This window comes from Cryptomeria japonica, chromosome 7 (assembly GCF_030272615.1).
Source record: "Cryptomeria japonica chromosome 7, Sugi_1.0, whole genome shotgun sequence".
NCBI lineage: Eukaryota > Viridiplantae > Streptophyta > Pinopsida > Cupressales > Cupressaceae > Cryptomeria > Cryptomeria japonica.
Genome location: NC_081411.1, coordinates 742,478,438 through 742,503,319, shown reverse-complemented (window position 1 = coordinate 742,503,319; position 24,882 = coordinate 742,478,438). Strand labels below are relative to the sequence as shown.

At 35.8% G+C, this 24,882-nt stretch overlaps 1 protein-coding gene across 1 annotated transcript in view; it reads right to left on the bottom strand.

Annotated features, from left to right (window-relative positions):
* Window positions 1–465: 465 nt before the first annotated feature.
* LOC131071923 (DNA ligase 4) overlaps window positions 466–24,882 on the bottom strand; it is a 30,516-nt gene continuing 6,099 nt past the window's right edge. The window contains exons 2-11 of the mRNA XM_059207765.1: window positions 23,729–23,893; window positions 23,415–23,506; window positions 23,126–23,211; window positions 17,883–18,019; window positions 17,530–17,604; window positions 15,857–15,948; window positions 1,627–1,698; window positions 1,358–1,443; window positions 1,186–1,223; window positions 466–574 (exon numbers count right to left, since the gene is read on the bottom strand). Coding sequence (XP_059063748.1) covers window positions 563–574; window positions 1,186–1,223; window positions 1,358–1,443; window positions 1,627–1,698; window positions 15,857–15,948; window positions 17,530–17,604; window positions 17,883–18,019; window positions 23,126–23,211; window positions 23,415–23,506; window positions 23,729–23,893 — 855 coding nt within the window. The 3' untranslated portion in view covers window positions 466–562. The remainder of the gene's footprint in view (window positions 575–1,185; window positions 1,224–1,357; window positions 1,444–1,626; window positions 1,699–15,856; window positions 15,949–17,529; window positions 17,605–17,882; window positions 18,020–23,125; window positions 23,212–23,414; window positions 23,507–23,728; window positions 23,894–24,882) is intronic.

The window sequence follows — 24,882 nt, the reverse complement described above, 5'->3', positions numbered from 1 at the left end:
TGCCAACACCAAAATGCTTTGTTTTCCAACACTTCCCTGAATCTCTGACCTAATGAGATGCTCATGATCAACCCAAGGTAATCTTTTAGTACAGGGGAGTGTGTGATCAGCTTAAAAACCATCATCGACAAAAATTTCTACGTCTTCTACCATCTTTGCTGACATTAACAGAAACCAACCAATCAAGATCCAATTGACAGATCACCTTCCCAATTATGAGGTGTTCGGTCTCCAAAAGCTTAGGATCTCACCAAGTGAGGTATTTTTTGCCTCACATCCTCCTTTGGGTACCAGTTCACCTTGCTTGCCAACTGCTCCTTGTTCCCCAATTAGGCAAGTTCCTCTCCTTATAAAGCACAATGTAACCATCCTACTCTCCTTGAATATGGGGAACAAGATCATCAATAGGAAGCAGCAGCAAACCTTCTTTGACAAGCATCAAAGGCTCAAACAATCAAAAAGGCATTAACGCCCACTTGTTCTTAAGTATAAAATGAGCCATATCTTAAGGGCATGGACTTCCTTGCTCTTGGAGTCTATTCTTTCGTAGTTACAACCAAACTCAATCTTCAACCTGAATATTGACATATATTAAAATTAAAAGAGAAGAGAAACGAAGCACTCAAATAGTAATCTCAAAGCTATATCTTTTATGCACTTAAATGAATATCAATATCAAAGTGAGCAACTAAGAATAATGATAAAGTCATGCACATTGATTATTTAATAGATATCAAATCCAAAGATAAAAACCAAACTGTCCCTAATCTGAATGCTGGTAATTGGTAAATAATACTGACATATATTGAAAACACAAAAGAAGAGCATCAAATCTCTCACAAAGTAATCTCAAGACTACATTTTTATGCATTAAAATGAACATCAGTATCAAAGTCAGTAACTAAGAATAATGATGAAAAGACATGTTTATTAAGATAGTGTGAATTATTAGATATATCCCAAATCTTATGTATAAATTAAGCAACTCCTGCTTTCTGTATAGTAACGAGGAGATTTAAATTATCTTTTGAAATAAAAGTTTAGTATATATACAGAGGGATCGGCTTCAATCCAACAGACAATAAAAATGCATGAATTCTCCTTTTCAGTAATAATCTCTGTTAAAGAAATGTATCACAAAGAATATGACTTAAGATAACGAGCGAGAGTTAATTAAAGAAGCACCTTTTCAGTTGTCTCAAAACCCTTTTTGGCTGCAGCTGCTGCATTGATAGCATAGAACATGGAAAGAAATATTTAGCAACAGTGAACATTTCTCAGTAGAATACCCTTAAACCATATTAGAAGCTGGTGATAAAAAATAACATGCAAAATCATAAGGAATGTTCTACTATACCTGCATGCCGATTCAACGAATTAGTTCTTTGCTTAAAACGTTTCTCCAGAGAATCCCAAACAAGCAATTCTCCATCCAGAATACATCTGGGAGAAGAAAAAGAAAACTGAAAGTGTCAAATCCCATAGCAAGCCCTATCAAAAACCTTGCCAAAGAAGATGTATGTTTAATTACATTATCAAACTAGAACAGATTCTAGAGAAAGACAGCAGTAAAAAATGTATCCGTACAATCAACTATTACAGGTTTTAAGAGAAAACAGAACTAACTGTGTAGAAAGTATACAGCGATGAAGTATCTCTCCTAGAGCCGATTTATATTCATCATGTTCTTTCCCATTCCTGCATGGAGACTAATACTAATAAATCACAGCTGAAATACAAAAAAAAAAAATAAAGAAATAGCATCTGGAAGAACATTAATAAGCATAGCCAATGTAAGGCATCACTATTATTAAAAGAAACACCATTCTATCCTGTGATCAAGTTTAATGAAGAAAAACCATCCTCAAGTTCATAACATACGGCCTAGTATTTGACGCAGTTGGAGATCAGGCACACAGTTAAGAGCAGCGAATACCAGCAACCACACACACCCAGAAAATTTACAACAGAAGCTACTCAGTCCAGTTCACTGACCTTCAGCCAGTCACAATCATTTCAAACATAGTTTAAAAACTCGTGGACTCACCACGGACTCGTGGAAGCCACGAGTCGACTCGCGAGGCGAGTTCTAGCGAGTCCATTTGAAAGACTCACGATTCTTTTGCAAGGACTCGCGCGAGTCTTTTGCACGGACTCGCAAGTCTTTCAGATGGACTCGCGCGACCCAGAAAAACCATCAGGCAAGCTTTAAAAATGAGTTTTTTTTTCCTTTTTTTTGCCTTCATTTGGCGTAACTCCCCCCCTTTTTGACTTTTTTGGGGGTTAAGAGGTAACCCTAATTGGGCGTGGACCAATAGAAAAATAACACTCGACGCCTTTATAAAATAATAAAAGTCTGCCCCTTGACCCCAACTTGGGGGCGCTGCCCCCAAACCCCCGTCAAAAAATATAGGGGGAAACTGCGCTGATGGAAGTAGGGAAAATTTGGTAACCCTAATTGGACGTGGACCAATAGAAAAATAACACTCAACGCCTTTATAAAATAATAAAAGTCTGCCCCTTGACCCCAACTTGGGGGCGCTGCCCCCAAACCCCCGTCAAAAAATATAGGGGGAAACTGCGCTGATGGAAGTAGGGAAAATTTAACCTCCGAGTCTGATTAGGCTCCATATAACAACATAATTAGCATTGAAGAAATCTTGGTATTATACATTTTAGAGTTGAAAGTTTGAAACTGTATGAACGATGAAATTTCAAATATTGCGCGTTTGCTGATCATATGACATGTGTAATGTTTCAATTATGGCTCTTATGTTCTCTAAATGCATTAATTTCTTTTTGTTTTTTTGTAAAACTACGGTTTGTTTTTTTGCCGAGTATTTCGCGAGTCTTTCACGAGTCCGAGTCCGAGTCCAAATTTTTGGTTTGCCGAGTCCGTGGCGAGTCCGAGTTTTTGAACTTTGATTTCAAATACTCAAAAAAAAATTCTCGTCACTGCCTGCTTTTACAGACTAATCAGACCGGCAGAAATAATGCTATCCTATCCTGTGATCAAGTTTAATGAAGAAAAACCATCCTCAAGTTCGTAACATACGGCCTAGTATTTGACGCAGTTGGAAATCAGGCACACAGTAAAGAGCAGCCAATACCAGCAACCACACACACCCAGAAAATTTACAACAGAAGCTACTCAGTCCAGTTCACTGAGCTTCAGCCAGTCACAATCATTTCAAATGCTCAAAAAAAAATTCTCGTCACTGCCTGCTTTTACAGACTTATTAGACCGGCAGAAATAATGCTATCATATCCTGTGATCAAGTTTAATGAAGAAAAACCATCCTCAAGTTCATAACATACGGCCTAGTATCTGACGCAGTTAGAGATCAGGCACACAGTAAAGAGCAGCCAATACCAGCAACCACACACGCCCAGAAAATTTACAACAGCAGCTACTCAGTCACGTTCACTGACCTTCAGCCAGTCACAATGATTTCAAATACTCAAAAAAAAATTCTCGTCACTGCCTGCTTTTACAGACTTATTAGACCAGCAGAAATGATGCTCCACTATGAACTTCCTATGGCCCTGAATACTGGTTCCTCAACTAGTTTCCAAAAAAAACCTAACTTTAGCATATTTATGCTTGTCCTCAAAAATGGATACCATTCCCCAAAAGATTACTACACAAATTCAAAATAGGAGGAATCAAACGCTGTCAGGACTGCTTTGATTAGTAACCACCTGCTAGTAAATGCAATGCAAGAGAAACATCAGTCTGCAAGTAGCTCCCACATCCAATTTAATAAAAGGAAGTCATCTCCCAAAGGTAAACCTTAGGCAGACCCCACCAATAGTAACCATCCAAACCCAAGATGCACCTTAAGCCAGATTTGTGGGCCCCAGCAGAAATGAGGAGCTTGGAAATAGTATTTTCTGTCAATGATTTACCATGACTTTCTTCCACGTAAGTAGAATCACCAGCATGGACATAATGCCAAGAAATGGCCTTACACAAGTCCCACCAGGGTGTAGGGAATGAAACACCCAGGTTTATTGTTGGATTATTCTTTTAGGAAGTTGCTCCGGTAAAGAATGAATGGTCTCACTTCCTTTTCTTGTACTTACATCCAGCTCATCCCACATTCAAGAAGATATTAGGTGGATTCCAGCAAGTCAAGACTTAGATGCTCATGCCAAGAGAAAGCAATGTGGGTCCCAAAGAATCAGCAGATATAACAGGTCCTTCTTAATAAATAAATCAAATCCTCAACTTTGCTCTATGGACCCTATGTGACCATCTAGGAATTTCAGGAAGGCTGAATGCAAATGACAACCATTTTGAATAAGGATGTGGGTCCCATATGCTAACTAAGCATGTGAGCCCCACCAATGAACTGTCAGGCACCGTCAAAGTAAGACATGGCCTGAAGGGGAAGACCTGAAGAGACACATGCAAGGAAACCTTGAAAAGAAAAAACCAAACTTGAGCAAAAAACTAAAACCAAACTGATGGGTTTTCACTTTTCAGGTGATGCAGGATCCCAACAATAATGTGGAGATTCCTCACAAAGAAAACCTTTATTAAAAAACCCAAATGGGTCTTGCCTAATAATATGCAATATGGCAAGAAACATTTCAAAGAAGACCCACAATGTGCTGTGCAGTTGAACATATTTGCTGCATGATTCCTACAGAAATACAAGGCAAATGTATTGAATCCCAATTTTCTTGGCATTAACCTGTACATGTATAATTGAAAGTTAAAGAGAAATAAGCCTATGACAGGGTTCCTTGCCCTGTACAAGACGAGATGTGTAGAAAATGTTTCTTCAAACTCCCAAGAGGAAAAATAGACATCCACCAGCAAAATGACAGGCAAAAAAATGACAGTGAGTTTTAAATTCAGAAACGCTAGAGAATCTACAGAGTATTTCATTGACCTAACCTCAGCAATCATAGAGAACTGACTATCCCTAACTATTGCAAGACTATTAATGATTTTTGCCTCAAAAATAAGTTATGCCCATAATCCTCACCAATCCACAATTAGCTACAAAATCCTGTAATTGAGAAATCAATGAATAAAAAGATTTTCAATATAATGAACAGGGAAAAATCCAGATTTCATCAATAACCCAACTATGCCTCTACGTAACAAATGTTATGAGATAACCAAGACCAACATATGAAGAACATTCTTGAGATGAACTTATGCAAAAGAACTATCTCATGTAATAATAAATTATGGTCCGCAATAATTGATACATAAAAGCTTCTGTTCATAGATTTCAATACTCCCGGCTTTATATGTATCACTATGTTACTACTGACAGTGTAACAAATTGGATGACAATATGCTAATGAGCCAAATAATTGAGTTCTGCTGGAATAATTTAGCGTTCTAAAATTGATCAAGTAGTTCAAATCAAGAAGGTCCTATAGTCAAGCACATGCTGCAGGTTTACTTGTAGGACACTTTCAATAGTGTTTCGGGTATTGTTCAGGCTGCTACAAGTGTTCAACAAGGCTGTTCGAGTGTTCAACAGGCTGCTACTAACAATCTAAAATATAATAACAATACGCTGAGAAAAATAATTGAGTTCTTCAACAATAATCCAGCGATTTGAAATTGGTTGAGTAGTTTGAATCAAAATCATCAAAAAAAAGGTCCCACAGTCAAGCACATGATGTAATGTCCCATGCTAGATTTAGGGCAAATAATTTAACCCATTGACAATAATGACAGTGCCCAGATTGGACCGTTTCTGAGTTTTGGAAAGTAAAACAATTCAAATGCAAGTACATGCCATGGCTGTGATCACTTTCAGCCATTAATATTTATCCTTTTCAGTGTGTCTTCAGACTTTTGGAAGACATTTTCAGACTTTCAGAAGGTGTATTCAGACTTTAACATCAAAAAATCAAACTTCAATACACCATTTTCTGAGTATTTTCAGACATTGGAGGGCGTATTCAGACTCAGTCCTCAGAAATCAGACTTTATTACAACTTTGATATCAAAAATCAATCACTTTCTGAGTGTATTCAGACTTCCAAGTGACATTTGCAGACCTCGGTAAACTTTTTTGAGTTTCAAATCAGTCATTTTCTGAGCATACCTCTTCAGACTTCGTACTTAGAAAATCAAATCTGAGACAACTTTCCAGCCATTGAAGTGCAAGTTACAGGGGTGTTCTCAGACATTTACACTCAGAAATCAGAACTGAGACATCACATTTGATTGCAATTTCCTCCATCTTCTGAGTTTGGGAAGGTGTATCCAGACATTGTTCTCAAAAAATCAGACTTGATGCACCATTTAGACACTTAAAATCAGTCATTTTCTAAGCATTGACAAGTGTTTTCAGACCTGGACATTCATTTTTGGGCACCGAATCGTACATTTTTTGAGTTTACAGGGGTGTCTTGAGACTTAATTAGTGCAATCAGTCATCCTAAGTCTGAAAATCAAGTATTCTGAGGACAAATTTTCCAGCTTTTGATCAAATCTCTTATATTTTCCAGAATTTGTGTTACCTAATGTTGAATTTCTGTTTCGCTTCATGTTTTGGGACCCACAGGGAACCCGGCCACCTAGGAAGGACCCGAGTGGAACCCAGGTCGAACCCAGGAGGACCCGCGTGAACCCAGGCCCGTGGTTTCCCAAAAACGGGGCCCACGGGTCAAAAAAACAATAAAAGACTTTTTAAAATAGTTTTTTTATAATAAAACTCTAATTCGCCCCTTTATGACTTTTTAAAAAAGACTTGAAACTTGAATATTATCTTTTTTGCAAATTATGAATATGATATTAGACTTTAGTTATTAGTTTACTGATTACATTTGCGATATATGAATATTTATTGGCATTGGCAATTATGGATTTATCATTTATCATTTATCATTTATGTATGGTAAGTCACATTGTATATTTTATTTTTGTATGGATTGTATATATTGAACATATACATAATATATGGGTATATATATATAATTAAAATATATATATATGTATGGACGCACCCGTACCCGTGCCCAAGAATTATTTTTTTTTGCCGAATCCGAACCCGAATCCGGTAACTTAGATTATTTACATGGATGACATTATAGTTTTCTCAAGGAAGAAAGAAGATCATATTGAAGATTTGAGAAAAGTATTTCAGAGATGTAGAAAATACGGGATATCTCTTAATCCCAAGAAATGCATGTTCAGAGTCACAGAAGGAAAATTGCTAGGACATGTTATCTCAGAAAGAGGAATTTCCATTGATTCGGAAAGAATTGAAGCTACATCAAAGATTAACCTCCCAAGTAGTAAGAAAGAACTAAAGTCCTTTGGTAAAATCAATTTCGTGAGGAAATTTATCTTAGGATTTGCTGAGATAGTGTGACGATTGAATGAGATGCTGAAGAAAGAAGCCAAGATGGAATGGACAACAGAAGCAACGAGAGCATTTGAAGAGATCAAGTCCACCATCGCCGAGGCTCCAGTTTTGGTCAGTCTAGATTATATGAGGCCCTTCTACTTATATTCATTTGCTTCAAAACATACATGTGTTGCTATCCTTACGCAAATAAATGAAGATAAAGATGAGCATCCCATAGCATTCATGAGCTCGCCGCTGAAAGATGCAAAGATGAGATATCCAAATGTAGAGAAACAAGCTTATGCTTTGGTGAAAGCAATTAAGAAGTTCAGGCATTATATTTTAAGGACTAAAGTTTACGCCATAGTGCCAGATGCAATAGTCAAGACACTCCTTATGTAGAATGAACTAGGAGAAAGGTGAGGAAAGTGGGTCGCCACTATCCAAGAGTACAACATCGAGATCCAAGCAATGAGTCTTGTTAGAGGTCAAGCATTAACGCAAACTTTAGCAGTGGACGAACCCAGATTGGTCCAACAAGTCTATGCACTCAAGGATATCACTAAAAATGAATGGTATAAAGATATTGTTTGTTATTTACTTAATCAAAAGTGTCTCGCTCATATGAGCCCTGCTCAGAAGAGAGCATTGAGATTGAAGAGTCAACATTTTATGCTACAAGGCTCAGTTTTATACTAAAGGAGAAGGAATTTATCTACAATGTGTTGGCAAAGATGAAGCGAAACAGATTATGGAGCATTTTCACAACAAATTTGGGACTAGTCATGGTGCAAGTTTGGCTATAGTGCACCAAATTTTAAGAGCGAGCTATTATTGGCCTACCTTGTTCCGAGATACTCACAAACATGTGAGTACATTCTAACCACAACTGATTACTGTACTCGGTGGTCAGAAGCTCAAGCTTTGAAGTCATGTACTACTGATGTGGTAATTAAATTTTTAGAGGAAAACATCATAACCAGGTTTGGATGTCCACATGCTCTTGTTTGTGATAATGGTTCTACTTTTACATCATTAAAGTTTTCAAATTGGGCTTTTGAATATGGTATAACTCTTAAGTTTTCATTGAATTATTATCCACAAGGTAATGGGTTAGCCGAATCTACGAATAAGAATTTTCTAAGTGTGATCAAGAAACTATTAGAGAGAAATCCAAAAGATTGGCACACAATTGAGATTCGCCCTTTGGGCAGATAGAACTAGAGCCAACAGTTCATTGGGGACTTCCCCATATTTTCTGGTATACGACCAAGAGCTTGTCTTCCCAATGCAACTGAGAAAAAATTATAAATTCCCTATTGCTTCCAAAAGGTTGGTCTCATATGGTTAAAATGATCAGCTGGCTGGACCAGGACCTAAAAATGGCTAGATTGGTGTCTATTGTAAGACAGTAGTGGACTGTACCTGATTTTGGCAAAAAAATGGCATCAAAATTTCAATTTATCTTATTTAGTAATCAATAGCAAAGTATTGCACATCTCTCAATTGTGTCCCAAAGTAAAAACACGATAGAAATTAGTTTGTCAACCACAAATCTATCATAGACATTTGTCAAGGCTCAACCTGTTGGATATGAAGCATTTGTTTGTCATTTTTAAAACAGGAAAACATATACAGAAGTTATGCACTAATTACTACAGTACAAATGTCAATTCTTGTCAAAACATTCAAGGCCAATGAAGAAAAGAAGGTTATGGTGTCAAGGAGCTAAGAACCTTTTGATTGGCCAATAAAACGAGTCATCTTATAGAATCATACGATGTCTCCAAACAAAAAGCCTCCAGCAAAGATATCAATGCTTGGACTTCAGTCTAGATTTAGAACTATGAAGGGTGGCCTTAGTAGTCACAAAAGCCATCATCTCTGTAATGTCCTCCTTTTAGCCAGTTATGTGGTGATCTGTCGTTAGCCCATCTTACCATGGTCCCGAGGGCTAACCAAGACTTTACAAGGACCAGTGTGAGATTTGGCCTAGGCAATTTCAATTTCAAGCCAATCGGAGGTGTTCTGGCGGGGTTTCTAGAAACTTACTATTTATAGTAAGTCAGTTGTGGCTCGATGACTAGAAATATTTGATGCATTTTTGGATGTCGGTATTTTGGTGCATTTAATTCTTCATCAGGATTGCCAATTTAATGAGCCATTAATTAATTGGGCAATTAAACTAAAAGTTCCTAAAGTTAAATTTAAATATTTAACTTTATTGATTAATAAATGTTGGGACTAATGTTTAAAGGGAAAAATTAAAAGTTCCCTTTCATTGTGGAGACATAAGGGGATATTTATATTTAATTATAACATTCTTTTATCCCACATTTATGGTGCATTGGTAATTGTGCCAAAATGAAAATATAAATGTGAGCTTGGAAAGCTACTGTAGACATTGGAAATTGTGTATTCTTGGCATTTGTGTTTCTGGATTCAATTCTGGAAATCTTTGGCTCTTGAGGATGAAATCCCTCAATAGTGACATTTCCTATACCTGTGCAACATCAGGCCTGAGAAATCTTCAAATAAATTGCAGAGATAGACTGGGACGTTGAGTTTGGACAGTCACAGGAAACAAATACTGGACGATGTGCAGAAGTGATAGTCCATGGGAATGTAAGGTTGGGCAGATTCAGGAAGAAGTAAGTCTGGCCTTCTAGCAGAACCGTTTGCTTATCACAGGGAAAAATCGCAGAATACACCAGGCGTAGAAAAGATGGAGGGTCTGAACTAAGCCACATTCCCCAACATTGATAGCCGCTGAAGACACCAAGAGGGCAGGCCAATAGTTCTTTGCTGGAGCCATTTAGACTGCTGGGCGTGATTCTTGCTGGGCGCCATTAGTGATTTCTGAGCACGTTTATTAGCTGGGCACATACAATACAGAGCTGGAGCAGTCACCCTAGTTAATACGCCTGCAAATATTTGCTGTGAGTATTCACTGGAGCTGGACGTGCATATTCTTTCAGTGCTTAAGGGAACGATACAGCAAATGGAGTCTTTTGAGCTGGATATGGAGGTTTTTGCTTGCCTAGTACCTACAGGTCAGAATGAACACATGCTACAGCCAACGTTTTGAGTTACAGGCAGTGCTGGTAATAGCTTGTACGCGGGGACAGACCCTTCAAACTGAGCCTGGGCATGTAGTTTGCATTGGACATCGGAGAATAACTGTGGACAGACTAAAATTTATCTCAGGTGCAATTATCACTGTTAATTGGAACTCTGTTTTCAATCATTGGCATTGACTGGTTATATTGTTGACTGAGCTAGGATTTATTGAAATGACTGGAAATAACTAGCATTGGAATAATATTAGTCTTGTTCTCATACTTGTTAGCTGTGAGTTGAAGCATAAATTATAGATGATCTTGAGTGTAATGCCCCGCCAAGAAACCCCGAAGGGATAAAGCTAAAACGCACAAATGGAGTGCAATAATTTTTATTTTTTTTAAGTTACACCACATTAAGATACAACAAGCTATCAAAGATTCAGATTACATAGCGGAAGACATCAACTAACACCTAAAGAGTTTCCCAACGTGATTACTTAATTATGTCTTTCACTTAACACTCACAATTAATCCAATAAGTTGATTATCTTATAACGAGATAATTCTTAAACAAGGATAACTTCTTTCAAAAGATGAAAATATATAATTCACAAGATAAGGTTCATCCATTAAGATCTATTCATAATCCTCATTCAAGCTTTTCATTAAAATACAAGCCATGCATCTAATATTCTAACACACAAGAATTTCATCATAAACTTATGAGATCTTTTCAAGCATACTTAATTTTCTTAACAACAACTGAACATATTCCATTATACTAAGCTACATTCATTCATGATCCAATTTACTGCATTCAAGAAAGGACTGCATACAAGCATTTAAAGTTAATTCCATCTTATCCACTTATACATTCTAACATAAGCTATTCATACATGATAAATTGAATAAGGGAAACATAAGAGAATAACATCACATAACACCATAATGATCTCGGAGTTCACCCCTAAAGGGCTACATCTCCGGGTCTGCTCAACTGCAAGACCCCTCTGATAATTAATAAAGTTAAGAATACAAGAGGTTACACCATTTACAATCCTGCCATCAAAGCGAAACATAATCAATATACAAACGACCGCATCGGTCAATAAATACATAAACGATCCTTGAAAAGAAAAGGATCCAGCTGAACATAATCAAAGCTAATACAAAGGCCCATTTGAACATTCACAAAACTGAGTCATCACCACCCAAGGTCTAACATGAAACCGATACTCACAAGGGCATAAATCACAGGACGACTCCACAAAAGGTGCTCCTATCAAGACCATACAACAACACCCAAGAGAACGTAGGGACAAGTGTCATCACACAACCTGGTATGGCTACCCTGGCAGGTCTTCATAGGTTCCGGCCCCATACACTGGGTTACCCTGGCAACCTAATCCGAACCTCCGGCCCATCCAAGTCTCATGTGGACCCACACATCCTTTCGTGAAGACAAGGATGATGGTTTGCCATTCCAAACCTTCTCACAGCATGTCGAGTCTGTGTTAGCACTCGTCCCATGTGTGAGGCACAATTATCTTACTTAGAGATTACATTCTAATCTACTGTTAAGTTATCACTTATTAGACTCACTTTCGACAGGTTACCCAGCAGCCACTTTGGGTGCGGCCCCCAATCGAAAGCCACTTTCCCATACGACACTAGACTAAACTCGAACGAACTCAAAAACCAAGAAATACACATGGTCAGACGAACGGAGTTCAAGAAGGAGGGAACAACCATCTGGTCAAACACGACTCAAAAGTGGTACACTTACTGACGGTACTCTAACCAGAGACTTGACCAACTATGGTCAACCATGATTCATCATTCGACACCCACATAGAGGATATGACCAATTACGACACTACCACAAAACAATAGTCAAACTCATAACCGAGGACTGGAAAAGGTACCCAAATCAATCCATACGACAGGGTCCAATCGAACAAAGTACGACTTGCCATTACATAAGCAAAAGCGAATATAGAAATTAAACTCGCATAGGCAATAACCGGAAAAGACAATATTTCCCATATTGATTTGAACATTAATAGTCAATCAAGTTTTCTAATGATCTAAGTTTTCGAATTGCATTGACAGAAAAATCATCGTTACCAGGTGAGTACAATACCACAATTCCAATGGTCCATTTGCCTATGTCTCAAAACAGAGGAAGATTATAACTATACCATAATTTTACAAATTGAAATTACCATTAACTCACCAACATTCCAAACAATACATTATTAATTTCCAATAGTATATCGTTTAAATGATCAAAATATCCAATGATAAAATATTTCATTTACTTCTCAATTACTCAAATGATATGTTCTTGAATAAAATATTATTTAACATAATCAATTAGTAAATATATCATATTTCAACAATTTTCCAATAAAATAATATTCTATTTTTTTTTTTTAAACAATACTTCCTCAATTAGACAAATACCCAAATTAACTATTAATTAAGGTATATATTTATTAATCCAAGATTAATAAAATATAACCAATTAATATTTAATTGCAAAATTAGCAATTCTAGAATTTAATTAAAAAAAGTGCGTTAATCATAAAATGAAATTTGAATATTAATTAACGTATATATTCCATTATACAATTAATTAATATCAAATTAATCATGAATTATAATTTATGCCACATTAATCATAATTAAAAACTTAATTAAAAATTAACATTAAATAATATTAAAATATTATATATATTTTTTTTTGAATAAAAAAAAACATTTTTAAAAACTAAAAAAAAACAGCATTTAAATGGGGGAGGGTACTCACGTGGGGCCCCCCCTTGGGAGCTCACGCTTCTTCCCAATGGGAGCACGCAGCCCCCATGGGAGCGCTGCTGTTCCCAAAGGGAGCACGCAGCCCCCATGGGAAGCGCTGCTGCCCAAAGGGACACGCAGCACCCCTCCACGTGGTGGGGAACTCTCCCACGTGGTTGGGGTTTCAAACTTTTTTTTTTTCATTTTTTTTTTTAGATGTTTACTGTGTAAAACACAGTCTAATAAACCAGTCTCCCAGAGACTTAAAAAGAATTATTTTATTTTTTTAAATTTATTTACTGTGAATAAAAAACACAGTCAGTCTCCCAGAGACTTAAAACAGATATTTTTTTTTTAAAACAACACAGAAATTTCCAGAATATGAGAGGTTTTCAAAATTGAAAGGATAATCCTTTTGGGCATAAGAAAGCTCATTTTCCATGCAAGGATGCAAACAATAAACCAATACCAACTAATTCCACAATGATTCATAACCTTGAGGCAATCAATGGAGAAATTAAAACCAAATAGCATGAAGAACATCCGATGCCCATTTTTTTTTAAATTTAAACAATAACTAACTGATAACCAGAATTCCTACCTCACTAAGCATTCCTAGAAAGGATCTGATGAAGAGCCCCAACCTGCAGCTCAAGAAATCCTTCTCCTTCCAAAATCCCCAAATCTTTCCTCCAAAATATTTTCCAAAAATATATTTTTCTCCAAAAAAAATTCAATCCCCAATATTTTCCAAAAGTCTAGGTTAAATGGGAGAAGTTTGACCAAAAATCTCATTTTTGGATTTAAAATTTTTATTTAAAATAAATCACAAAAATCTTTATTTTCCAACTATATCAACAAATTAAATTGCTTTTCAATTCAAAATTGATTTTCTCAATTAATTCAATTTAACCTTTCTATTTCCAAAATGCCAAGAAGATAAAATTAATTCTTTTTCAATTAAAATTAAATCTTTCTTTTTCAACAGCATATACAAAATGCATTTAATATTTAAAATTAGCCATGAATTTAACTTGCTCCTAAACTGACTCGAGCAATTCAATATTAACGATAATCGCATAACGAAACCCTGTTTAATTTAGTCCATTAATCTTTAATGCACAAACACATATTTAATCAAATTAAATACTAAGGACTAATTAATCAATTTAACCATACACACCAAACACGCAAACCAAGAAGGTCAACCAGACAGACGACTCGCAAACCCAAACAAAAAGGGAATACCGACGACGACTGGCAATGCTTACTTGAGCACGACTATGGTCAACTAGGGTCTTACGACCACCTAATCCAACTCTAAGGCTTAAAAGAGGTACACTCAAACCTGCAAATCCAGGTGAAGACGAACCTCGCACTCATGCGGCGTTGTACCTGAAATCTCCTGCAACCAAGAGTCATACATGCATGCATATATAAACTTAATGAACGCGTTAGCTCAAGATCATAACACGAAATAGGAGAATTACTAACTTGCATACAAATTGGTGCGAAAACCACATCGACAGCTATGCATTAAATCAAACATCTAACTATAACATTATATTATGATAAACTAACCAAGGTTAAACTGAGATTAGAAATTGATTAGGGCAGGGGTACTACATTGAGTGTATTCCAACTGTTGTTGTAATGATTCTGAGCTTAGTACTTGTGCTTGTGAGTTGTGAGTACATTATTGTGTGAGCCCTATCAAGATGTCCCAAAATAATCAAAACGCACCAGGTATCAACATAACCTCAGTCCACTACATTAAGAAGAAAAATCAGAACAAGGGGTTTGCATAGCAGCTGCTTGACTAAATTCCTCAGGTCGTTTGGGAAGGAAATTGAAGCATATAGGGGCAGCCTATTACAATCTCTTTCGATCATCTCAACCAAACACCAGAACATCCCCCAAGGAAAACAACAAAAGATTCCTCTTTCCATGTGGTAGGGATTTAGAAAGATGGCCACATGGAGTAAACCTACATATTCCTATAAAAATTTCAGATATTGAGAATCACTCAAGAGGGAAAGTTGAAAAATGATTCTCCCATTGCAGCGACTTAGTGTGTGTGATGGTTGTCAGTTTCAAGCCCATTATTGTCCAGTGTTTCACTATTCATGCTTCAATATGTTCCATTCCCTTGCTATGAACAACCTTATTCTGCATATTTTTCATAAGAAAATCTCCCAGATGGTATATGATGTGCAAAGAATGCATACATTCCACCCATTTTTATTATAACAGTACATGATTCTTCCCAATCAATGAAAACTATTTATACAATTAAAAAATATGTATACTATCAACATGGTTTCCTACAAATTGTAGACCATTCTTAGAAAAAAAGCATTCATGTTTTTTATAATTTATGTCACCGGTCAGCCCTTGTTTGCATGAAAAGATTTGCATCCAGTTGTATCCCAACTCAAAATTGGCAGCTCTATCTTAAGTGCAGTTTAAAACTGTCAAGGGATATGATACTGTCTAAGACAAAGACTGACTTCAATTTAATTATTAAATTTATGCAATCCATTGCTTCTGAACAACTTCCCAACTAAGAATCTTCAACAAGGAGTAACATACAATTTCATAGGTTACTTTGCCACGTCTATTCTTGAAATCAGTAATGACAAATCACATATGTTTCAAATAATTTACCTTGACCAGAACTGGACACAAGTCTCATTTTTGTGCACTTGCATGCGATCACCGTCAAACTTGCACTCAGCAGTAATTTCTTTCCCTTTCATCTAAAACATTGAACAAAATGATCAGTGAGACGAGTGTAATAAAGAAAACAATATTGGAACACCATAAAACAAGAGGAAATCTCTAGAGAAAACTATGTAATCATGACTTCAAAATGCCCAGCTGAACTAGTCTCTCTCACACAATTTTTCCATCTCTCTAATGCAAAACGATATATAAATATATACATATATGTATACATATATATATACATATGTATATGTATAAATATATATATGTATACATATATATGTATACATTTGTATATATGTATATACATATACATATACAATTGTATACATATGTACATATGTATACATACATATACATGCATGTATGTATACATATATACATATGTATGTATGTATACATATATACATGTATGCATATATACACATACATACATATCTATATATACACATGTATGTGTATATATATACATACGTAGATATATATATACATACATATGTGTACATATACATACATATATATATATATATATACATATCTATATCTACATATGTGTGTGTATACACATATACATATTTATACATATATATGTATATCTATATCTACATATATGTGTGGCTCAATGTGTGTGTATATAGAGTATGGGTACATATATATATATATATATTCAACTAGCTCTTGGCAGTAATTTATTTCTCATCTAAAACATGAAGAAAATGATCAGTGAGATGCAGGTTGCCGTGTAAACAAAACAATATTGGGCCACCATAAAACTAGAAGAAATCTCTAGAGAAAACTATGCAATGTTACTTCAAAATGCCCAATTGAACTAGTTTGTCTTACACAAATTTTCCATCTCTAATGGAAAATGAACTTGATATATAAATTACATAGGTATATGTATTTATGTATAAATAAACAAATATATGTGTATAGATATGTATAGATACATATATGTGTGTATGTATACACGCATCTATATATGTATATTATATACATATACATATATGTATGTACACATACGCACACAAAAGGATTAATATTTCCAATCAGATATTACAGTCAATACTAAAATATTCCAGAATTCCAGATTAGTTTTACATTTTTATATTAGTTATAACAAGGAAGAGTTGTGTCATGTACTGCTAAGTCCTGTGCATATGAACAAAACTGACATCATCGACACTTGTCTCACAATTGTCACTCGCCAGCAGAGATACAATAGCATATTACTTAATCAATCTGTGCCTCTATGCCTTCAGAGACAACACCCGTCTGGGTCTACAAAACATGTTTCTTTAGCTTTTGTATAAACCAGAGGTAACTGCTAACTATTTTCCCTAAAAAACCCATTACAAATGACCTAGAAGTAACTAGGATTAATTAATAATTAGTGAAAACTATAGATGAACACGAACCAATAGATACTGTTATGTAACTCTCCATTTCTGTTTGGCTCAGAGAATGTACCTGGAACATCATAACAGTGTTCACTGATTTGGGCTGTAAAAATTGTTAAGACTGAATAAAACACAGGAAAATTGAAGTCCAAATTAATACATTTGAAAATCATCTAAATTAACCAGTGTACACAGCAAAGGTATAGATCTTACATATTCCCAAGTGGCATCAACAGAACACATTCGCTTAGAGTGCTGGCACTTCACTGGCTTGCCTACAAGAAGTTCCTGATAAAGCATTAACCAGAGGTCACATTAATTAGAACAGAATTCAATGCTATACAGTTAAATGACAAGGTACATCAGAACAATGAGGGTGAGAAAATATATATTGGTGAAATGAGTAGCTAAAAGCAACCAACATAGTTACAATACACAAGAAAATAAATTTAATGGATCAGAATTGGAGATAAAAAATCTTTTGATGGATATCATGAGATGTAAGTACTTATTTGTAATGTAACACCATTCCCAAAAAAACTCTAAGAGAAAACTTTAGAACTAACCTGACGCAAATATCGAACATTACGATTGAATAGATGTACACAGACTTTCCTTAAATCTACACACGAGGCCATCATGTCTCGAGCATCTGGATGAATCTCATCAAGAACAGAGTTTTCTCCCAAACCAATCCGTATATCTGAAAATTTGGTTTTCAGAGATATGGCAAGGTAAAGCTAGCGTTAGTAGAAAAATACAAAATGATGACTCAACAGAATAAATCTAGAATGTTACTCATTGATGGCAGCAAACATCAAAATTGCACAAAATCTGGCGACCTTCAAATTCATTCTCATATGCATGTATATCTATATGTATATAGAAATATATTCATATACATATACATATACATCCTCATTCTCATATGCATTCACTTGCATTTTTGCTCTTTTGCATGCTTTGCTGTTTATATTTTTCTATTCATTTATATATATATATATATATACATCCATATATTTTTCCCCCCTTTTGATTTAGTTTCTTATTTGCACATTTAAATACACATTTGTATATACATATATTTACACACATGCATATATATACTTTCTCTTTCTTTTATTTTCACTTTTGCTTTTATGTATGTATTCATATCCATATATATATATATGCACATTTGTATATTTTCTTATAAAGTTTCATCCACTTATATATATGCTTATATATATATTCTTGTTCTTTTGTGTTTTTGGTTTTTGTGTTTATATTGTATTCTTGTTTTTTATATTTTTTATTATATTTGTCCTCTCCTAGCAAATTGTGCCACTCCTCTACCCTCTCCTCTCCTTTTTAAGCTTTTGTGTTTGCAATTTATCTACTCTATCTCAACAGCTCTCTCTCATCTTGATGATGGATCATGGAGTTTGATCCGAAACGTTGATGCAATCAAAATACATGCAGTTGAATCCAGAAGCTTATCATAATAATGACCTTCAAATTGAAAAACCTTAAGCCAATCAGAATGGTAAATATGAATTTACTAATTTTACTTTCTATCACATAAGTGATAAGACTAACAAATGGCATTTCTCCATTCAATGCATTGGTCTAAGATTGAAGCTGAAGTAACGCACAAGATGACATGAACAATGTAATGTCTATTACTAGCTGCTATATCAGTAATAGCACCATAGGCAAAAACCTAGAACAAAGTAAGAGAGCAGAAGAACAGACTAATAGGTGCAAGTATAATGAAAGACAAATTACAAGAATCAAATAAGTGAGCAATGTTGTACTAGTTGGAAGTTTCTGTGTTGTGTCAAACGTTCAAGCTAAAGTCTTTTTACCCCAAAAAATAGGTCATGTTGTTTACATCTTTGTTTATCTTTTTCTATGATTCACAAGTTAATGAAGCAAAGTCATAGTAAAGAATGGAAGTTGTATGTGAATAATTTGCAAAGTCTAGAAGCAAAATGTACGCCTAATCGAAAGAACAAAAATTCAAGAGAAATGCTATTGTAGAGTGTGCGTTTGAGGAGAGATATAAAGACCAAAGAATTTGCTAAATGTAGAATCAAAGGACGTACCTGTACAAGGGACTCAACTTTCAAAATGCAAATGAAGTGTTTTGAAATCGAATAGACCCTATGCAAAAGTTTTTAGGGGAGCAAAAATGCATTCAAAAGAGTTATTTGAACCCACGATACCTGAAACACGCCCACATCTAGAAGAACCCAAGTACCTTTATGGCCTCTTTATTGAATCTCAACCTCTTCACCTTCACTACCTTCACTACTGCTCATATTGATTTGGTTTTTTATTCAGAAAACACAGTTGGAAGTGCAAGCATAGAACAAAAAACCAAAAAAGCTCCCCAATTGTTTAAAACTTTGAAAGAACAAAAAAAATCAAAAGGATTTGTGCTAATGAACAATGGATAGTAAACTTACCCCAAATGATGTAGTTTTGGTACTCTCTTTTCTTCTCATTGTTGTTCTCTTCTTAGTTTCATTGTTCTCTTTCTATCTTCTCACAAATTCAAAATGGCAAAATGTTTTGTTTTTAGGTGTTAGTATCTTTGTTTTAGATCTAGGGTTGTTGCAATAAACCAAAAAGAATCAAGAATGAGAACTCCCATGGTAAAAGATTAGGAAATAACATTTTGTAGACTTGTCTAGCTAAAACAACTATGGAAGACTTGAGGAAAAGCAAGAAACATGTGACTACATGTATCTTCCTCTTTGATCTAATCCTCGAAGATCAAAGAAGAAGATACACAGTCACATGGTTCTTCTTGCCCTCAAATCCTCCTAGTTGTTCTAGCTAGACAAATCAATAGAATGTTCTTCCCTAATCTTTCATAGTCACATGGTTCTTCATGTCCTCAAGTCCTCCATAGTTGTTCTAGATAGACAAATCAATAGAATGCTCTTCCCTATGGATTAGTATATGTTTATAGAATCAAAAGGTGCACACTTGTGCAAAGTTGGGCTTGTTCCACTAGCCTTTATTTGTACTCATACACACATCCCTATACATCGATATGCACCTTATCCATCCCTACACATCTTCCCATATAGACTTCATTTATTGTACCACACATGCTTAGACATTCATCCTTCATATAGTCATGACCACTCGCCTACCCAAGGTCACTTTTGTGGGTGCTAAGTTAACCTTTGAAATTTCAAAATTCAAATTCAAATTTGGTTTATTCCCACCCATCCTATTAGGTATTGTGACTTAAATAAACACATGTTTGCACAATTTGATGCTATGTGCTTGTATTTAAAGGCAATTATTTACATGATCATACAAGAAGCATTCGAACAACAATTAATAGTGAAAAAATTCAGCTTGGTGTATTAAAAGGAGTAATGAATCTAGATACATAATTCCAGGAAACTTGCCTACCATCTTTGATCTTTTACACGCATTTTAGGGGGGTGACCTAGGTGAACATATCCCCTTGCAACATTACAACCTTTCAAAATCATTTCTAAATACCAACAACCTCAAAAAAAAGTAGAGCAATCAAAGCCTAATTGGATGAATCACAAAGCAGAGGTACACATTAAGCAAGGTCAAAGCCTTGCACAAAGGACAAACCTGTAGATACGAACAAGACCCTAACAAACAGCCCTGACCTAGATAGAACAAAGATTAAGCACAAAATCTAAGGTGATCTACATCAAAAGCTGAGTTATCGAGTTCGCCCCTTTTGCCCTCCTGACACAAACCAGGTTAGCACTTGGGTTCGCCCGGGTCCAGCCAGGGTTCACCCCAGGGACCTTGCGAACCCAAGGTCTTGTTGTGACCTAATTGCACATCACCCCATCCCAGATACGAACCCCCTACCTTTAGGCCCTTTTGGTCGTTTGGTCTTGGTTTTTGTGGGTTTTGGTGGCAGTCTTGTTAGTCTCTCAGTTTTGCGAGTGTTTGGGGGTCAATTTGATTAAGTCTACTTTTCGTTTGAGCAAATTTGATGAAGTCTAGGGCTTTTTTCGTCAATTTTAGGGTTTCTGCCTTTAGTCCTAGATTTTAGGGATTTCTATTAGAGTTTTGAACAAACTAAACATACAAGTGGAATTAGGACCCTTCAAGAACCTCCCAGTAAAATTTGAGCCAAAACGGAGCAACTTTCTATTTTTAGAAAGTTCCTATTTTTTAGGAATTTTACTGAGTCCCAGAATGTCATCATTTTGCCAAAAATCAAACTTACTACTTTTAATAATTTCTATTTTTAGTAAGATTTCTATTTATAGTAAGTCATTCATGTGTCTTGTCTAGGGATCTAACGCTGACATTTTAAAGGTTTCTATTTTTGGAAAGTTTGTTCTAACAGGACCATTCAGGCAAGGTGACAAAGATCAAGCATTCGCGACTACTACTAATTCCGGAAAGTCAGAAAGAAAATAGGGAGAGTCAGAAAATGGTTGAGGGCTGGAAGCCCATTCTTGAAGTGGAAAGCTCGAAAAATTTGTCGAAGTCTGGGAAATCACGCCAAATTCTTATATGGTGGCCCGATCCAAAAGAGGCTAAAAAAAAAATCATCCAAGTCTGGAAAGCAATGTGAAAATCTAGCATCAGAGAAGGAAGAAATGTCAAAATTCCTCTTTCAATGAAGAACTCGCCTAGCAAGGATGGGGGGCGCTAAAGTGAGGCACCCATGGAGAATCCAAAACACAATGAATTCCTTCCTTGGGTGAAATAGCGCCCAAAGGAGAAGGAAGGCTCCAAAATGAAGTGTGCAAGGAGGATTGAAGAAATTGTGAATTCCTTGCCTTAGGTAAAATTCCGCCCAAGGCATGGTGAAGGCGCCAAAACAAGGAAGTGATGGAAGATGCCAGAAAAAGTATGAATTCCTCCTTTAGTGTAAAATTCCACCCTGGGGAGTATAGGGGCGCTAAACTAAAGCACTCATGGAAAATTTTGAAAATCATGAATTCCATGCCTATGGCAAATTTGCGCCCATGCCAAGTTAGGGGCGCCAAAGTGAAGGTAGCATGGAAAATTTCAAGATGGTTGAATTCCTTTGCACATGGGAAATTGCGCCCTAGACTAATGGAAGGCGCCAAATTGAGGGGCGCTTGGAGGGAAGGAAAAATGTGAAATTCCATTACTTCAGTGAAATAGTGCCCAAGATGAATGGAAGGTGCCAAAATGAACTGTGCAAGGAGGATTCAAGAAATTGTGAGTTCCTTGCCTTAGGTAAAATTCCGCCCAAGGCATGGTGAAGGTGCCAGGCCTAGGTAGGTATGGAAAATGTGAAAAGCATGAATTTTCCTTCCCAAGTGGAATCCACACCCATGCACAGAGATGTGCTCCTAAATGATTAACACATGGAAAATGATCAAATTCCAAGACAGTGAATTCCATGCTTAAGCTTGAAAATTTAAAATTTGTCTAAGGCATGAAAGTCTATTAGAAAGCATGCTCCATCTCAGCCTTGATTCTTCTATAGAGATTCTCTTGCAAATCATGTAACAAAAAACTGATTGCCAGCTTTACAATAATTACAGAATTATTGTTTAGCAACTCCTAGAACTATAGCAATTGTCAATTTCTTCTTCCTAGAACAAATTACAGGGATTCCAATTCGAAATATCAAATATGCCCTCTAAATTTAATCATTGCTGAACAAGTGCAAAATAAATTGCCTTTACCCAAGATTGCAGCACCTCTAAGCAGTCCCCACAACAGCAGTTGCCTAATTAAGCATGGCAAACTGATTCACATTTAATTTTTTTAGGGATCTTTTAATTTATTTACTGGCTTGTATATTTCTAGGTTTGAGCAAGATTACTACCCTTCAGAATAAAGCGCAGAACCCACTTCATCTCCCCAGAAGTAGTCTTAGAAATAAGCTCTCTCAAAACATGACCCTTCTCTTCCCTGCAACATCAATAAAATGACATTAAACTTGAAATGTCACAAAATTAACCACTGACAACTAGTTTCAAACAGCCACAGATAAGTAGCATTCACAAAGACAGAAATTGCAAATCAGATAAGCTAACTGTTTTTAACTTTTATGATAAAATGAAGAACCTCCCTTATACAACTAATAGCTTTACAGTATACCTAAGAAAGCATACCTGGTACTAGAGATGGCGATACGATCTAATAATGAATTCAACTCGGGAATTGAAAGATCCATGCATGACCCATGCTGCCTCTTTGCCATAACCTGTATTCATAAGTACAGATACCCTGCCTTTATCATTTCGAAAAATCAGAAAACTGCAATTGCAAACAAATCACATTTTTAAGTGATCTGTGTTTCTATGAACATGAAAATGACTCTGACATTATCAACAATAATGTTGTATGAACTTTTAAGCTTCACAGACATAAAAAATTGAAAACTTGCAATTGCTTTCATGGAATTCTATGACTTTTAGAAAAGAACCTGTGAAGCAATACTAGGAAAGTCACCAACAGCAGGACTTGTGGCTTCTTTCCAATCAAAAAGAAGTTTCCCATCAACAGACTTTGGCGAAATGCCAAAAGCAAATACCAAGCAAGATGCCAATGCTGCTTCTTTAATTTTATAGTTCCGACGCTCCAAATCCCGCTGCATAGAAAAACCCAGTTATGAAAGCATCTTGTGACATTTTTCTCAATATTGCAATGTTTACCTTATAGTATAGGAACTACTGAGAATAAATATCTCAAGAATACAAAATGATGGTGCTCATAAAAATATGCTTCTTGTTTAAAATTAAAGCACAGCTTCAGTTTGACTATCAGAAACTAAAAATGATTTATAACTGGTCTAGATATTCCAATGCATAGTTCATTAAAACAGATATAGTTCTCCTCGTGTGTTGTTCCCAAGTTCTATAACATTGAAAAAACATGGGCAAGAAACTGATGTTATACAGCTGTATAGCTGTCATCACATGATATATTGCTTATTTAACTCTGTATATGCTCACATACATGTGTACAGTTATTTTACATCATAATTCCTACTCCTATGCTACTACAGACGTGAACTTTATTCCACAAGGCCAACAATGCAACAAAGAGAACGCTTATTCTTTAACTTATGTGAGATTGAACTCTTCCTATTAGTTGTCAAGAATAAGTAATATGCTTGTGATCAACTGAACATATCAATTACATGCTTTCTAGCATTCTGCTGTAGTTGCATGGAATGAAAGTAAGTAGGCACGTGAATCTAACAGACACACAAAGAGAGATAATCACAAACATTTACCCTGGAGAAACCCAATTAGATAAACCTTCAAATAAATTAAGCTATGCTTCCTCATCATCACTGTTAACTTGCAAGGTCTCAAAAGCCAGTTGCCCAACTTGAGCCTTCACATACACTGTAGTTTTTGCTAGCTCTTATACAATGCTCTGCTAGCTTGCCTTGCTGAGGATTACTTTTTTATTCGACATGTTTTACTGCTGCTCTCAGCTATTCTCAGATGTGCAGTCTTCTTCTACCTCAAAAAATTTAAATGAGAGCTTCAATTCCCTCTTGAATTCAACAACCAGTCACTGAAACCCTTTACATAAACCAAATGATTCTAATGCATCTCATACAAAGAG